This window comes from Garra rufa, chromosome 10 (assembly GCF_049309525.1).
Source record: "Garra rufa chromosome 10, GarRuf1.0, whole genome shotgun sequence".
NCBI classification, from domain to species: domain Eukaryota; kingdom Metazoa; phylum Chordata; class Actinopteri; order Cypriniformes; family Cyprinidae; genus Garra; species Garra rufa.
The window spans coordinates 40,796,816-40,815,454 of record NC_133370.1 but is presented as its reverse complement, the minus strand read 5'-3'; the positions used below and the strand labels follow the sequence as shown (position 1 = coordinate 40,815,454).

The 18,639-nt window shown below is 37.7% G+C and overlaps 1 protein-coding gene across 1 annotated transcript; it reads left to right on the top strand.

The window, feature by feature from the left end:
* Positions 1–3,685: 3,685 nt before the first annotated feature.
* LOC141344576 (ladderlectin-like) lies at positions 3,686–18,298 on the top strand. Its single transcript, XM_073849454.1, has 5 exons — positions 3,686–3,746; positions 3,965–4,071; positions 5,987–6,121; positions 6,414–6,525; positions 18,270–18,298. The coding sequence occupies exons 1-5, from the start codon at positions 3,686–3,688 to the stop codon at positions 18,296–18,298; spliced, it is 444 nt and encodes a 147-aa protein (XP_073705555.1).
* Positions 18,299–18,639: the final 341 nt, after the last annotated feature.

The window sequence follows — 18,639 nt, the reverse complement described above, 5'->3', positions numbered from 1 at the left end:
AAAAGCCAGTTAGTCATCATTTGCCTGGAAAAAAAATAAAAATAATTATATATATATATATATATATTAGTGGTGGGCATAGATTAATTTTTTTAATCTAGATTAATCTAGATTAAATCTTGAAATTAATCTAGATTAATCTAGATTAAAATGGCTAATTTGAATTCTTCTGAAAGCATTCAGAATATGTGTGCTACCCAAATAATGACTAAAAGTAAGTCTTTGAGAACGGGTTTCTCAAGCCAGGTGGCGCATTAGACCAGGCGCTCATCTCCTGTTTCCAAAATGCATTACAAACTGCTTGACAATTGCATTTAAAACACAATTAACTATACAAACTTGTGTAACCAAGTACTTCTGCGCAAAAGGCTGTACGACGTGCGCGTTCCAGTAAAATATACAGGCGCGCGGGTATGGATAGTCTATCTGCGTGCATCTTCCAATAAACTGCGTTGCTTTTAGAAGCGTCAATTCAGTTGTTGCATATAGTATAATGTCTTTATTTCGGGATTATCAAAGTAAATTATAACTCAAACTTGAGATTTTACTGGGGCACAGCAGATTTTCACTGGGGCACGTGCCCCAGTAAAAAGGGTCTAGCAACGCACGCACCTGCCCTGAAGCGGCTTCATAACTGCATCCATGTCTGCGCGTCTCATTTGATGTGGTAATTTCACAGAAGTTGAAGACTCGTTCTCGCCCCCTACAGTGCAATTCAACTAGATATACGTCATCCGCGCTAAAATATCAAAGTGAAAGTCATCATATCTTGCGTAGTTTAGACCCAGCTCCCAACCCAACTTTGAGAATAGATTAACGGCGATATTTTTTTTATCGCGCGATATGAGTCTCACGTTAACGCAGCACGTTAACGCCGATAACGGCCCACCACTAATATATATATATATATATATATATATATATATCACGCAATGTCATCAACAGTGCTCTGTATGAAAGTGTATTTTTCCCATAATCTCAAGTTCCTTTTGAAGGAACTCGATTTCTAGTTGAACTTTTTGCCTCAGAGCTTGAAGCTTTTGTTTCTTTAGCTCAGTATACTCATTTGTAGAGACAACATTTAATGGTCAATACATGTCATATAGGAAGTAAAATTAATTACAAGACTGCCCATCTATGGATCAGGCCTCTCTGCCTGCAGCTTATACTGCAGTCAGAAATACATAGAAGTATACAAGTAGATACAAATTCAGGCCAAATTATGCATGCACTCACAGGTACTTCCTCCAAACCAGTCATCTGACAGGGTTGCTTCACTGTCCTGTGCAATGGAAACAAAGTGGTGTTACAAAGGGATGTGGTACTGCCTATTAGTCTAAATAATTAAATATATATATATATATATATATATAAAATCCCAATTTACTGTGCATGCTTCAGTCACCCCTTGCATGGGAACAGGTAAAAGTGACAGAGTGTTAAAAGTGACAGAGTGTTATGCAAAACTTTTTTTTATTTTACATTGTACAAATAGAATTATAAGCTCATTTACCAGTTATGTAGGTGCTGCTGCTACTGCACCCTGGCTGCTGGTCTAAGGAAGAGCTGCCCTCAGAGATGCCCTCAACAATGGGTCTGGTGGCATTCAACCCTAGGGCCAGTTCCTCTGCCGGGGTGTGACGAGGGGGTGCAGGACTACCACCTGTCTTTTTTTGCTCTGCCCTTTTCTTGGTTGCTGTTATAAACAATCAAATAGATTATTTCAAAGCAATATAAGTGATAAATATTACCATTCTGTAGAATATTCTTATATTTCACTTTTACTCGTTCCCATGTTCTAGTGGGTCCTGTTGTGGCTCTAACGTGAAAGAGGATATAATATAATATAATATAACATAATAATGTTTCTACTATCGATACATAGCTCCTTTTAAGCCACCCAGTGATCTCAAATGACTTCCTCCAGCTATACTAATCAACAACAACAGGTGCGTTCAGAGAACCGAAATAGCAAGCTCTTAGTTAGCACGATGATTTGATCTTGGATGTAGTAAGCGAGGTACGAAGAACGGACCCTAGAGCTCAGTTTAGCTGCCATAGTAAGTGATTAATTGATTAGTCCCAGCTGTTCCTTGTTTTTTCCCTCATGTCCAATTGTGTTTTTATATTTCCAGGTTGAAATGTTATCCTTTTGCATTAAGAAAATGAGTAAACATCATTCAACCCTCTACCACACGGTGTTGCCAATGTCTCTTTATGACAAACGTTCAATTTTTTTTTTTGTTGGAAAGAGAAGACCTTAGTTTAGCCAATGATGTGCTTTGATTAAGTCACATGATGGGCAGTGTTTTTCTGTGGCGCGATTTCTGACATACTGACTATTGTGGGAAGTTGCTGAATGCGAACGAAAAAGTCAATAAAAACAAAGGATGAGCTCGTGTCACAACCACACAAAAAATCAGAGACATCACCTCCAGGAAGTTATGATGAATTATTCACCACTCAAAAAAGTTATGGAATTTGTTTTTTTGTAAATCGATCAAATGTATGTGTTGCCAAATGGCAACACTGTGCAATAGCGGAATGTGCAATATTGCAATATGTTAGCTAGCTAGCAAGATCAGCTGTGATCTTTTAAGTTGTAACAATAACAACATTAATGCTAGTAATATAATGTTGATTGGTTGTATGTTAATGGTATTTGTATTATGGATAAAATCAAATTTTAATGGCAATGCTACTTTTGATTAGATATGAACAGTATATCAGTGAGCACCACCGTGTTCTAAGGGAATGGATAAAATGAATTTTGGTTTTATACCAATATTTATGATACATGATAATACAATATTATATTTGTTTTCAATAACATTTAGCAAAAAAGAATGTAATAAATAAAAGCCGTTGGAATAAAAGGTGTTGGAAAGTATAATGTGTCATTTATAAATTCATAAAGTGTTAAAGCTTATAATACTGCAACACCAATTAAATCAACACAAACAACATTTCAAACAACAACATTATTAATTATAAGGAAACTTCTAAGTTAGATCCACTACTGGATGTTGTTGCCATATGCCATATATTTTTTTTACAGCACTTAAGCAAGTTAAGCCATTCTAAGGAAAGAAAAAAAAAAAACAGTCAAATATTTTCATAATACGTGCAGTAGGTGCAATTTAAAACAATGGAATTGATAAGACTAAATACAAATGTTAATGCCACAATTTCAATATTCATAAGGATTAATATTTAGGCCTGTAAAGTTGTTTAAGTGTAAATTTACATTTGCAATTCATTGCAAATTCGTTTGAATGTTTAGATGCTTTCCGTGTCTATGCAAACATAAATAAATGTACATTTGGCAGAACCACAAGTTAAGTAAAATACATACAAATTCTCATGAGACCAAAAGTATTTATTAAGACAACATAAGAACACAACTGCAAAACACACACAAGATCAGACAAGCTGAAGGGCACAAGGAATACACAGACTAATTGATGGACCTAATGAGTAAATGAACACCAGGTGAACACAATGATTAACTAGCAAGTAACAATAGAAAAGTAACAAGAACTCAGACAGCAGACAGGACTCTCAGTGGAAGTTTGATTGTTTTGGTATGTTTTTTAAATTATATTTACTTTCTCATTGTTTAAAAAAAAAAAAAAAATGCATTGATTAATTACTTTAATGTTGATATTAATAGAACTGTTTCAGCATGTGGATTTCAGCTTCATTCCTTTTTTTCGCTGTGATTGTAAATGGACATCGGTTTGAAGGTAAATGAACAAAGTAGACTTCCTCCCTTCCAAACTCTAAAACTTTATTTCTTCCAAATTTCCTTACTTCAGAATTTCCAAACTTTTCAAACTTCCTCCTTCCTTCCAAACTGCAGGTGGTGAGGTTTTCTGTTTCTCTCTATCTCGCTCTGTCTTTTTTGTGAAATTTTATTAATCACTACATGTACTAATCACTTTTAGTTAATCTTTTTTGGCAGCACATTTCGGTCAGCCTACTGGTCGAAGATGTCCTGCTGGCTGGGAGAAATTTGAAACGTGTTGTTTTAAATTTTTCAGCGACTTGAAAACATGGGCTGAGGCAGAGGTAAATTTATGTTCTGTGTAATATAGATATGGTATTTGATTTAGGTGCAAGCTAGTGCATCAAATGTGCCCCAAACTGTGTACTTAATTGTATCGTACTTAACCTTGCACTTTACAGTACTGTAGACTGGGTTTGTTTAGTGGTGTCAAGGGTGTAATGATCAAATTGTGTGTGCGTGCGTGTGCATGTGTTATCAACAGCTTGGTATTTTATTTGAAGACAAAAAAAAAAGTATTTATATACAGAAGTCTATGTGTCTCTACAATACTCAGAATGCAGATGACACCTTATATATATATATATATATATATATATATATTCAACTGAGACGGCACTACTGTCTGTCACTGAAGCCCTGTGGATTGCAAAAGCTGATTCCAAATCATCAGTACTCATCTTACTGGACCTTTCTGCAGCATTTGACACGGTAAATCACCAGATCCTTCTGTCTACCCTCTCATCGTTGGGCATCACAGGGACTTCACTTTGCTGGTTCAAATCCTATCTCTCTGGCAGGTCTTTCAGAGTGGCCTGGGGAGGGGAGGTTTCCAAAACTCATCAACTGGTCACTGGGGTTCCTCAGGGATCAGTTCTTGGACCCCTCCTCTTCTCCATATATACCACATCTCTGGGCCCCATCATACAGGCACATGGCTTCTCCTACCATTGCTATGCTGATGACACACAGCTCTATCTTTCTTTCAAACCAGATGATCCATCAGTAGCTGCCTGGCGGATATCTCTGCATGGATGAAGGAACACCATCTTCAGCTCAATCTAGCTAAAACTGAGCTCCTTGTCTTTCCCGCCACTCCAACTTTACAACATGACTTCTCCATCCAGTTAGGTTCATCAACAATTACCCCATCGACTTCAGCCAGAAATCTTGGTGTGATCTTTGATGACCAATTGACTTTTTAAAGAACACATAGCTAAAACTGCTCGATCCTGCAGGTTTGCATTGCACAACATCAGAAAGATCAGGCCCTTCCTAACAGAGCATGCTGCACAACTCCTCGTCCAGGCCCTGGTCATTTCCAGGCTGGACTATTGCAATGCTCTTTTAGCTGGTCTTCCAGCATGTACAATCAGGCCTCTACAAATGATTCAGAATGCAGCAGCACGACTGGTCTTCAATGAGCCCAAGAAGGCCCATGTCACACCTCTCTTCATATCCCTGCACTGGCTACCGGTTACAGCACGCATCAAATTCAAGACACTGATGCTGGCCTATAGGACAGCCACTGGCTCATCACCGGCCTATCTCCATTCACTACTACGCATCTACACTCCTTCCAGAAGTCTGAGATCCTCTAGTGAAAGACGCCTTATTGTACCACCACAGAGAGGCACGAAATCACTTTCCAAAACATTCTCCTTCAGTGTCCCTGCCTGGTGGAATGATCTTCCCACCCCCATCCGGAACGCAGACTCCATTACTGTCTTCAAGCGACTGCTGAAAACCCATCTTTTTCGACACTATGACTCAATTTAAAAAAAAAAATAAATAAATAAAAAAAAAAAATCTCCTCTCTTTCCTGATCTTCCCTTTCTAGCCCGTACTCCTCTAACAACGCCTGACATATGGTATTTTTGAGCACTTCCTATGTCGATCTGCCTCCTTAGGATGAATCATTTGTTGTATTCCCAATTGTAAGTCGCTTTGGATAAAAGCGTCTGCTAAATGAATAAATGTAAATGTTATAATCCAAGGCGATAATTACATTTTCACAAATTTTAGCTTTACTTTTATTGCAGCTTATTTAAAAGCCAGAATATGATGCGTTTATATAGCTACATGGATATAATATATACATTTATTTGAGGTATGACATGCTGTTAATTGACAGATTATGTTAATTAATTCAACACACTAACTTTTTTGTGTGTGTGTGTAACCATTTTATCCTCACAGAAACAATGTGTTGACCTTGGAGGAAACCTTGCGTCTGTCCACAGTCAGGAGTGTCACGATTTCCTTAAATCCTTTGTGAAAAAATGTGCTAATGGCACCCCCCGAATCTGGATTGGTGCTCATGATGCAACTCAGGTAGCTGACTTCTCATCTTCCATTAAATTATTTATTCGACCAGTGTCCGGTCAATGCAAACTTGGTGTTTTTATTTTCTTTATTTTCTTTTTTCTCAGATTGCGTGTGCTTTTTCTCATTTTGTAAAGGCTGTTTTGCACTGCCCCAACAAACACCACTAGCATCTTCACACTCAAAATTAAGTTTAATGTGTATTTCAACATTGCCTACCAGAGTTCCCATTTAAAATGAGGGACAATACAATAAGTACCAACAGATGGAATACATGTTCAATAATGTTAATGTTTTTCAGAATGATATCTGGTTTTGGAGTGATGGATCAAAGTTTGAGTACAGTAACTGGAAAACTGGTGAGCCAAATAATCTCGGAGGAGCTGAAAGTTGCGTGGAGATGATAAATGGAGGTAATGTATACATGTTCATATAGTTTAAGCATTTAACAGCAAATTTTAGTACAAAATGTGAATTGTCAAGGTTGAACATTTTATTCCACCTTTACATTTATGTCTTCCCGTTTCCTGAATAACATGACTGAAATTCCACAGCTGGGCAACCCTGGAATGATATGCGCTGCAGTGCTCGACTCAATTTTGTCTGCAAAAAATTAAAATAAACTTTAAACTACAAATATACATCTTTCATTGTCTTTTGTCAAGGCTAATAATGTCAATTAACATTGTGTCAGACATTTGTAAAGAGTGATTCATAAAACCCATTATCATGTTTAAATGTGTATGGCTGAATTAATCCAATATTGCCACTTGCCATTGTCTAGCTTTCACTGCTTCATTTCATGCAGCCAAAGCTGCTGCACCCCCAAAGGTGTGTGTTCTTTCCCCATTCATCCAGGAGAACATTTGAGGTCAGAAGAACATTTTAAAAACTGTAATGTATTAAATAGATCTTCAACCATAGGTCACAGCAGTACTGCAGAGTGTCTGCCAATGTCCTCTCTCTCTCTATATATATATATCTATGCACCCTGAAACAAAAGCAAGAGTACCCGCAGTTGATACTGTAATCATGTAATATTACTGTTAAAATTGTTTAGGAAACTCTTCTTTGAGTTTGAGCTCTGGAGAACAGGGAATGTTCCTATTTCAGAACATCACTTTATATACATATACATGGTATGTTCCCCAAGCTATAAGTGTTCTGGGAAGGCTTTTTACTAGATTGGAGTGTTACTGTATAACTGCTGTGTGAACAAAACCGGGCTGGACAAATATTGGAAATTGAGAAGTTGCTGCTTAAGTTTTTCTAATGGCAATTTGCATATACTCCAGAATGTTATGAAGAGTGATCAGATGAATAGCATAGTCCTTTGCCATGAAAATTAACTTAATCCCGAAAAAACTTTCCACTGCATTTCATTGCTGTCATTAAAGGACCTGTTGAAATCATTTCAGTAATCTTGTTAACTCAGGTGAGAATATTGACGAGCACAAGGCTGGAGATCATTATGTCAGGCTGATTGGGTTAGAATGGCAGACTTGACATGTTAAAAGGAGGGTGATGCTTGATATCATTGTTAACCATGGTGACCTGCAAAGAAACGCTTGCAGCCATCATTGCGTTGCTTAAAAATGGCTTCACAGGCAAGGATATTGTGGTTACTAAGATTGCACCTAAATCAACAATTTATAGGATCATCAAGAACTTCAAGGAAAGAGGTTCAATTCTTAAGAAGGCTTCAGGGCGTCCAAGAAAGTCCAGCAAGCGCCAGGATCGTCTCCTAAAGAGGATTCAGCTGCGGGATCGGAGTGCCACCAGTGCAGAGCTTGCTCAGGAATGGCAGCAGGCAGGTGTGAGCGCATCTGCACTCACAGTGAGGTCAAGACTTTTGGAAGATGGCCTGGTGTCAAGAAGGGCAGCAAAGAAGCCACTTCTCTCCAAAAAAAACCCATCAGGGACAGATTGATCTTCTGCAAAAAGTATGGCGAATGGACTGCTGAGGACTGGGGCAAAGTCATATTCTCTGATGAAGCCTATTTCCGATTGTTTGAGGAATCTGGAAAAAGGCTTGTCCAGAGAAAAAAAGGTGAGCGCTACCATTAGTCCTGTGTCATGCCAACAGTAAAGCATCCTGAGACCATTCATGTGTGGAGTTGCTTCTCATCCAAGGGAGTGGGCTCACTCACAATTTTGCCCAAAAACACAGCCATGAATAAAGAATGGTACCAAAACACCCTCCAACAGCAACTTCTTCCAACAACAGTTTGGTGAAGAACAATGCATTTTCCAGCACGATGGAGCATAAGGCAAAAGTGATAACTAAGTGGCTCGGGGACCAAAACGTTGAAATTTTGGGTCCATGGCCTGGAAACTCCCCAGATCTTAATCCCGTTGAGAACTTGTGGTCAATCCTCAAGAGGCGGGTGGACAAACAAAAACCCACTAATTCTGCCAAACTCCAAGAAGTGATTATGAAAGAAAGGGTTGCTATCATTCAGGATTTGGCCCAGAAGTTGATTGAGAGCATGCCCAGTCAAATTGCAGAGGTCCTGAAAAAGAAGGGCCAACACTGCAAATACTGACTCTTTGCATAAATGTCATGTAATTGTCGATAAAAGCCAATGAAACGTATGAAGTGCTTGTAATTATGTTTCAGTACATCACAGAAACAACTGAAACAAAGATCTAAAAGCAGTTTAGCAGCAAACTTTGTGAAAACTAATATTTGTGTCATTCTCAAAACTTTTGGCCACGACTGTACAAGCAAAACCTGAAACAACATAAATGTTTCAGAACTGTGTTCTCTTTTCTCACGTTCTCTTGATTTTTTTTTAATAAGGTCTGTGCATATTTTTGCTGATTTCTACAGCAGGTCATGCTATAATAAATGCATAATTGCTTACTTAATTTCCTTTGTGTTTACTTCCATATGACAGAGAACTGTGCAGGAGTTGCTAAGTCTGCAGTATTCCCTCAAAATTGGTCTACTTTCTCCACTGTTGCCACGTGATGTTTTTTAACTTCAAAGGTAGAAGCAACCCCACTTTTTGTGATATTTACCCACAGAACATAATTGGGCTAGTTTTAAGAAGTAATTGGTTGGATTTTGTTGTGAAAACCTGGCAACCCTGTTTGTATTGTTCTTTTGCGCATGTGTCGTCACAGGTCAAACCAAATACATTACATTAATAATAACAACAAAACAATGTGCTTTTGTAAAATAAAACAGGGTGCCCTCTCTCCCGTCTCGGTCTCCTTTACCTCTCTTCACAGACACAAAAATCTAACTCTCAGCGAAAAGTTGCCTCACAGGCATAAGAAATATATGTATAAAAAGCTACTTTAAATGACGTAAGTAACATTGAAAACAAATATTCTCTGATAAAGTAATCTGTATGATACCAACAGCTCAGTTTTTCCCTGTTTAAACTCATTATCTCTAATGTAATCACACCCACAAGTGGCTCTGCTTTTCAAATTTTTAACATCTACGTGAGATGGGCTGACATATAAAAACACCCACATTACCTGCGTAAACAAACCTCAGAATTTACCTCAGAAGAAGAATGCAATGCTATCTGATATGCAGGTTGATCCAGAGAAGGAAATCATTCTGACAAGTAGCCTAGGTTTATCTGTTACTGTGTTATTAAAAAAAAAAAAAAAAAAATGGCAACACTGGAACACCTGCTCTACTCTGCCTCTGGTTGCCAAATGATGTTAATTTACTCTACCTAAGCCAATTATTATCAGTTATGTGGTTGTCTCCCACCCACCCCCAACACACACATCAGAGAGAGATAAAAAAAAAAAAAAAAAACTTTGCAGGTAATTTTTATCACTATAGGGTGGTTGTGTACACACTGCCAACTAGGGGTTGCACCGATTAATCGTCTAGTCGACTTTAATGCTCTGCCATGATGCTTTAAGCTTGACGTCGACTAGTCGCTGGTCCTATAGAGGGCGCAACAGGATAAGAGGTCTTTGAAGTCGACATTTACGCTTTGTGAAAACAGCTAAAATAATAGATAAATGCATACTCCGAAAGTGCTCCACAACATGTGTGAGTATACCATCTTGATGTTTAAAACTGAACAGGAGAATGCACGTTTTAAACAGCTTGTTGTAATTGTCATTCTAATCTAATGCACTGCTGCGATGTAACGCACACACATAGGCTACATACAGTAGCTCGCTCGTACATCACGTGCAGATCGTGCGCACACAATCATTCAAAAGCGCGGTGGGGAAATGAACTGTCAGCACTGTTCCATGATTTCTGGCTAATATAGCTTAGAAACTGAAAAGTTCTAGCATATATTTCTTAGTAATTAAAACCCACAGCTTTATTATTAGGCTAGTAGAGAGACGCTGCCAGGTAGAATTAATTCACACACGCAATCACTCTCTCACTAATGACTTTATATAAATGTAATCTTTACAGTGCTACTTTATCTGCTGATTTAGAATGAGCAGAAATCTGTGAGAAATATAACGACCCAAAGACAAAATAACTGATTAGTTACTGATTATACTGATTAGCAAAGTATTATAGGAACAATAGCCATGTAGGCAGCGCTGTGTCATAGCTGTGCACAAGGTGTTTGAGTCTCAGCTCAAGGTTTAAGTGTTTTTGTTCAATAATGACGTCATAAGCGACTAGTCGACGTCGACTCGACTTTTATCACGTAAATGTCGACTTTAAAAAATCTGAAATCGTTCAACCCCTACTGCCAACACACATTTATGTTCAAACAACATGTAGTGAGTATTGCATAATAGGTGCCTTTAGGTTTGTTGCCAAAATGTTTTTGTGAGAGTCAACACTGTATTTGCTCTTTCCTCTAAAATAAGAAAACACACTAGGGGCAAAACGCTGCTGGTTTATAGGCTCTTAGTGCTTAAGGCAGGAGTTTAAGAGTCTTAAAGCTGTATCTTAGAATATCCTCTGCCCTAGTCTCATCTCTCAAGCTTACACACACGATCACGTGTGCACAGCCAGCCCCACTCACACAAATCAATGCATCAGCTCACGTCAACAAGGTAAAGTCAAGATAATGACATTATTTTCAAGTCCTTTGACCTTAGTAATTTCTACGCAGAAGCACATGGGGTCTAAGACCCGGGGCACTTGAATAGCCTTTGTTACCAATCGTGTTATTGAGCTGCCATTTAGCCGCATTTCCACACTGAGCAGCTAATGAGTCTTTCCTCTAGAGCAGTACAAGTGAAGAATGCTGGGTACATCTGATAATCTGGTAGCCTCAAGGCTTTTCCTTGACAAAGCGCTGCTTTGACTTTCTGCTCAGGCAGGAAGTAGGATGGTTTTCAATAGTTCAACATGTGGTGTAGTTTAGCTCTTCTGAAGTGAAACTAATTTCAGTCACTAATAGGTTTAATACACTAATAGTTCTGCTATGATACTCATCACAAATTGCAAGTACGCCACTGAAAAAGATTGACATTTCAATATCATGTAAGGTTAGTGATCTTTTTGTAAAACGAAACAAATTATAAAGCAAATTTAACCATCAAACATTCAAATTGGCAGCTGGTGACTTACTGTATAAGCCACCGGTGAACGTGATTTCACCAAGTACAACATGTTCCTGGATCAACATCCTTGTTGATCCTGGAACAACATTTTAATCAACCAATCAGAATTAAGGGATAACTTTTCAGGAAATGTCAGTTTTAGGCTTACGATCAGAGTTAGATGCTTCTACACCCTTGTTAATCAGCTATCATTTCCCTCTGATTTTAAGAATAAATTATGGTTAGGTTAGAAAAATTACAACAGCTCCCCCCAACCTAGCACCCGTCTAGGAAAGTTTGAAGTAGGGAGACTGAGGATAGTGCACGGGCCGACGCATGTCTGACTATACCAAGGAAGCCTTTATCTATCTCCCATTCCAGGAGAATAGCCTTAGTAGGCATGGGGCTAAGAATGTGGAAGACCAGGAATTCGGTTTCGGTTAGATTTAGTGCGAAGGTTGGTTCGAAGTTCGATCTGAACATCAATCGGCTCTGGGAACGCAAAGTTTTTGACTAAACTTACTCCGGACCAGCGAATCAGGCAGTAACCCGAAAGTCACTGCCCGATAATCCTGATCGGTTTAGGGGTATGGATTGGGTTAAGTCTATATTTTTGGACACTAATGTTGATCCAGGATCAGCAAAAGATGTTGATCCAGGAACATGTCTTACTTGGCAAAATCATAAGCCACCAGTGGATTCAAAATATTCCTTTTTATCCCCCCTCACTGAATCCTATTAAGTCTTTAATTCATTGAAATGAAATATGATATTGTGAAAATGCTTAGTCATCATCTACTCAAAGTGAAACACAAATCATATCATGGATTGAACTGTAAGTGTATGAAACTGCCACCCCGCACAAGTCCATTATGCTGATTATAATGAAGTCTGTCTGTCTTTAAAGAAAATGTATCAGAACATTAATTATTTGACTAAATAATGAACTCATTTGACCAAAGGATTCGTAGAACCAATCATACTATGCTGAATGGATGTTTGCTTTCCCAGATTAAGCCAGTGTTTATAGCACAGAATGTCAAGCTGGTGTCAGGTAAGGACTGCTAGAAGAGTGCAGGGAAACTCAGAGCTAGGCCTTACAACAGGAATTTGTCATGACAGCAAACAAGCTTTCTTACTTGACTGAAGTGGGAGAAGCAAAAGCACTGTAGTAAAGTGAGCCGCTGTAAATTTTATTACTTAAAAGTAGTGAGCTAATTAAAGGGAGAACTCCTGTAAAGTTTTGCTTAAGGGCACAACAGCAAAAGTATAATTTAAAATTAGTTAAATTAGTTTTTAAAGGGGTCATATGATGTTGCTAAAAAAAGCATTATTTTGTGTATTTGTTGTAATGCAATGTGTTTATGCAGTTTGAGGTTCAAAAAACATATTATTTTCCACATACTGTACATTATTGTTGCTTCTCTCTGCCCCGCCTTTCTGAAACGCTTTGATTTTTACAAAACTCACCGTCAGTGGTAACCGAGATTTTCTCTGATTGGCCAGCTATCTGGTGCATTGTGATTTGGCCGAATACCTCAAGCGTGTGACAGAAATGTTACGCCCCTTACCATGCCGTTTCTCGGCGCGATGAGACAGAAATAAAATAAAATTCATTATAAAAGAGGCATTTGTTCCATCCAGTGGGGGCATAACTACTGATTTTAATGACTCATACCGTCTTTTTACACGTTGCGTTGGGTCGTGTCGCGCTGCGTAAACATAACTTTTATAATATAATAACATTAACTTTTAAAATAAAGATCTCTTTGGTTTTGAGACTTTAAGCTTTGCAACTTTACAGATCTTATCTATGCACAAACAGCTTGTAACACTCCAAAGACAAAGGAAAACAAGAAACCACATCATATGACCCCTTTAAATTTGCTTTGCAAAGTATAAAAGTACTTAAATTAATGCCAAAGCATATAATATACTAAATGCCATTTACTAAAAAAACTTAAAGAGCCAAAAAAAACCCCTGTATTTATTTTTTAAATTTCTTAATTTCTTAAAAATCACGAAATTTGAAAGCTGAGACTTTGTTTCATACCCAAAGTTACCTGCTCTGTCTTGTCTGTCTGTGTTTTGTAAGTATCCTCTTTGCTTTGTGATTTATTTTTTCACTGCGTGAGAACATGATGTGTGGCGTAAGAGCACCATTGCTTGTTAGGCAATGTAAGTTACGTTACATACAGTAAAAAAAGATTAATGGTTTAATATCGCACTGTATGTAAATTTAAATTTTAAAAGTGAAACCATGAACTACCATGAAATTTAGAGTAAAAAGTCCCTGTGTGAAACATGACATGATATTTTATTTATATTTTTACCTTTGTCACTAATGCACAGTGCCTTGCGAAAGTATTCATACCCATCATTTTATGTTGCTGCTTTTTGTTAAACTGCTTTAAAAAAAAATCTTACACATCAATCAACACTCCATACACCATAACGGCAAAGGAAAAAAAAATGTTTTTTTTTTTTTTTAACATCTTTGCAAATTTATTAAGAATAAAAAACGTAAATGATTCCATTGCATAAGTATTCATACTCTTATCTGGGACAGTTGAAATTTAGCCCATGAGCCTTCATGTTGCTTGTAGATGTTACTACACTTTGAGTGTACACTTTGAAGTTAACCTGTGGCAAATTTAATTAAATGGGTATGATTTGGAAAGGCACACGTTTTAATAAAAGGTCTAACGTCTGAAAAAAAAATGCATTTCAGAGCAGAAACCAAGCCCTGAGGTAAATAAAAAAAATAAAAAATAAATAACTGCCTGTAGAGCTCAGAGACAAGATTGCATCAAGCCACAGATCTGGGGAAGAGTTCAGAAAAAATTCTGCTGCATTGAAGGTTCACAGAAGTATGTAGTCTAGTTACCCTTAATGGAAGGAGTTTTAAATAACCAGGACTCTTTTTAGAGCAATTGATGGAGAAGGGTCCTGGCTGAAGTGGTGACCAAGAACCTGATGGTCACTCTAGTTAATTTAGTAACGATTAGTTAATATTTATTGCATTATTTTTGAGTCATGCATGCTACCTCAGTGATGTTCTGAGAGTCGGATACAGTTCCTTGTCTCTATATAAGTATTAGCCCTGTTTAATGAACTCTGATTCATCATGTGGCTTTCTACTCTACCACAAATATTATTATGGTGGTTAACCACAGATGACATTTTTTATTTGAAAATGTAATAGGATATTCATACAGTGAATAGTCTCTTTTTTTGCATGTACGTATTGGATAAGCACATTACCTATTTATTTAGCTTTATATAGACATAAAAAAAAAAAAAAAAAAAAAAAAACATCATATATCACTTTCCCATTATATTTGTTTATGCAACAAAAAAGCATATTGTAGATTCTTAGTAACTTCTTAGTAAGTATAATTTTTGATTATGTAAATATATTCCTACATTTTTCATTTAGTTGTTTACCCTGTTTTTCTTTGTTTAGAATAATGTGTTTTGTTACATAACTTACTTTGAGTTAGTTTGCTCTCCATACATTTAAACACACTGTGTTCAAGTTTAAAGTTAATCAATGTATTTTCATACAGAACAAAATAATAGATAGATAGATAGATAGATGATAGATAGATAGATAGATAGATAGATAGATAGATAGATAGATAGATAGATAGATAGATAGATAGATAGATAGATAGATAGATAGATAGATAGATAGATAGATAGATAGATAGATAGATAGATAGATAGATAGATACAAGGCTGAAATTATTCATACCCCTGGCAAATTCTGACCTAAATTTGCTTTTATTCAACCAGCAAGTTTTTTTTTTTTTGACCGGAAATGACACAGGCTTCTCCCAAAAGATAATAAAACAATGTACAAAAGGCATCATTGTGGAAAAAAATATATATATTTCTCAGCTTTTATTTACATTTGAACAAAAAGTGGCATGTCCAAAATTATTCATACCCTTTGCAAACTGTCACAGTCTATGGGAAAATCCAAAGTTCTTTACCATTCCAAATAGTCCAAGCTGTTCTAAAGCATCCTAATTACCCTGATTCATTGGGAACAGCTGTTTTAATCAACTCAACAGGTGAAAAACAGAAGCTCTCTGCTGTTGGTTTGTGGACAGTCATGGCTAAGACAAAGGAGCTCACTGCGGACTCACGGCTGCGCATTGTGGCTGCTCACAAGTCAGGAAAGGGCTATAAGACCATATTTAAATGTTTTGAAGTTCCAGTGGCTACAGTGCAAAGCATTATTGAAAAATACAAGATGTTCCACACTGTGAAACATCTCTGTACCACCTGTGCTGGCCAGGAGGATAATGAGAGAGGTAAAAAAGAATTGTTTGGCCACAATGATGTAGCCTTTATTTAGCGTAAAAAAGGAGAAGCCTTCAATCTTAAGGACACCGTTCCCCACTGTCAAACATAGTGGTGGGAACCTAATATTTTGGGTTTTTATCAGCCGGTGGATCAGGGAACCTAATCACTGTAAACAGCACCATGAAAAAGAAGCAATACATCAAAATTCTCAACAACAACATCAGGCAGTCTGCAGAGAAACTTGGCCTTGAGCACCAGTGGACATTTCAGCACGACAACGACCCAAAACACACAGCAAAAGTGGTAAAGAAATGGTTAGTAGACAAAAACATTAACGTTTTGCAGTGGTCCAGACTCCTGACTTAAATCCAATTGAGAATCTGTGGAGGGAGCTAAAGATCAGGGTGATGGCAGGGAGACCCTCCAACCTGAATGGTTGGAGCTCATCGCTAAAGATAAATGGGCAAAAATACCAGTGGAGACATGCAAAAAGCTGGTCAGCAATTATGGGAAGCGTTTGATTGCTGTAATAGCCAATAAAGGCTTTTCTATTGTTTATTGAGAAGGGTATGAATAATTTTGGACATGCCACTTTTTGTTCAAAAATAAATAAAAGCTAAGAACTTTTTTTTTCAACAATGATGTCTCTTGTACATTGTCTTATTATCTTTTGGGAGAAGCCTGTGTCATTTCCGGTCCAAAAAAACAAAAACAAAAACTCGCTGGTTGAATAAAAGTAACTTTAAGTCAGAATTTGCCAGGGGTATGAATAATTTTGTGCTTGACTGTATTCTTTTATAACAGAAATGTAATTATTAATATTAGGTTTTACATAGTGATACTTTTCTCTTTTGCAGAATACAATAATTAGGCCAGTTTGATAGAATGAAAAGAAAAGCGACTGGCAACCTGCCACATGATGTGTTTGATCTATTGTCTCATGACAGTATCTCAGTGAGGACAGCACTCAGCTTCAATAGCCTCATTGTTCATGCAGTTCTCTGCTTATGATCTTTGGGCACACATACACACGCACGCGCACACACACACACACACACACACACACACACACACACACACACACACACACACACACACACACACACACACACACACACACACATGTTGGGTTTACATGTTTTATGGGGACATTCCATAGGCGTAATGGTTTTTATACTGTACAAACCATACTTTCTATCGCCCTACACCTACCCTACACCTAAACCTAGCCCTCACAGGAGATTGTGCACACTTTTACTTACTCAAAAAAACTCATTGTGCATGATTTATAAGCCTGTTTCCTCATGGGGACCTAAGAAATGTCCCCACAAGGTCAAAATCTACTGGTATTCCTATCCTTGTGGGGACATTTGGTCCCCACAACGTGATGAATACCAGGTACACACACACACACACACACACACACACACACGCACACACACACACACACACACACACACACACACACACACACACACACACACACACACACACACACACACACACACACTGGTTTACATGTTTTATGGGGACATTCCATAGGCGTAATGGTTTTTATACTGTACAAACCGTATTTTCTATCGCCCTAACCCTACCCTACACCTAAACCTAGCCCTCACAGGAGATTGTGCAAACTTTTACTTCCTCAAAAAAACTCATTGTGCATGATTTATAAGCCTGTTTCCTCATGGGGACCTGAGAAATGTCCCCACAAGGTCAAAATCTACTGGTATTCCTATCCTTGTGGGGACATTTGGTCCCACAACGTGATGAATACCAGGTACACACACACACACACACACACACACACACACACACACACACACACACACACACACACACACACACACACACATAAATTTAAATTTAAATTTAACAGCACAAAAAATAGGCTCCCATGAAATGACCATTAGCAATGATGCACAGACCTAAATAATGGGGTGCAACTGGACCCATCTGATGTGGAGCAGCAAATAACATCAGCCTTCGGGCACAGAGACATCAAAGGGCAAGACAAAGACTGGTAGACAGTTTTGAGGAGAAAAAAGTCCTTTTAAAAATGGTTTTCCAACATCTCTGTATTTTTGGTGATGACTATAAAGCACACAGCAAACACATACACACGCTCCAATAACTATAAACAACGAAAGAGGTCTCCAATAATATATTTTCCCCGCCACTTCCTCTTCCCCACCCTTTTCATAATGCAGATGTGTTATTATCTGTGCAGTGCCTTTGAATAATGAATACAGGGTTCAGTCTTGCCTCTGAAGTGGAAAGCGAACGGGATGCAGACAGGAGTCTCTATTTGTGTTTGCGTTCTGACTTAATCTGTGTCTGTTAGACACAGTCTGCATTGAAGATCAGACTTAAGAAGGTTTCTCAGCCCATCTGAAACATTCATGGGTGAGGTCAGAGATGTGGGTGAGGTGTCTTTAGCGCCTTGTAATTTTGGTCTCATATATCACATTTCCAGGTGTGAATTAGTGGGTGGACTGTTTTTTTATCTGCAAGTCTGTCATTGTAAGCATTTAGTGCATGACAGTTCTGCCATTATTGCAACCATCATGCTGAAACATGCAGGGAAATTAGGCCTTTTTATAACAAGGCAATGTTAGTTTGATTAAAAAAAATATATTTGATGAAACTTAATAACAAATTAATTATTTAATAAAAATAAAAACTTTCGTATTTAGTGTCTAAGCTAACTATTT

Coding starts and splice junctions, on each gene's coding strand:
- LOC141344576 (XM_073849454.1), top strand. CDS start 3,686: ATGTGGATTTCAGCTTCATTCCTTTTTTTCGCTGTGATTGTAAATGGA. Junction 3,747..3,964: donor AAATGGACATCGGTTTGAAG/GTAAATGAACAA, acceptor CTTTTTTGGCAG/CACATTTCGGTCAGCCTACT. Junction 4,072..5,986: donor AAACATGGGCTGAGGCAGAG/GTAAATTTATGT, acceptor TTATCCTCACAG/AAACAATGTGTTGACCTTGG.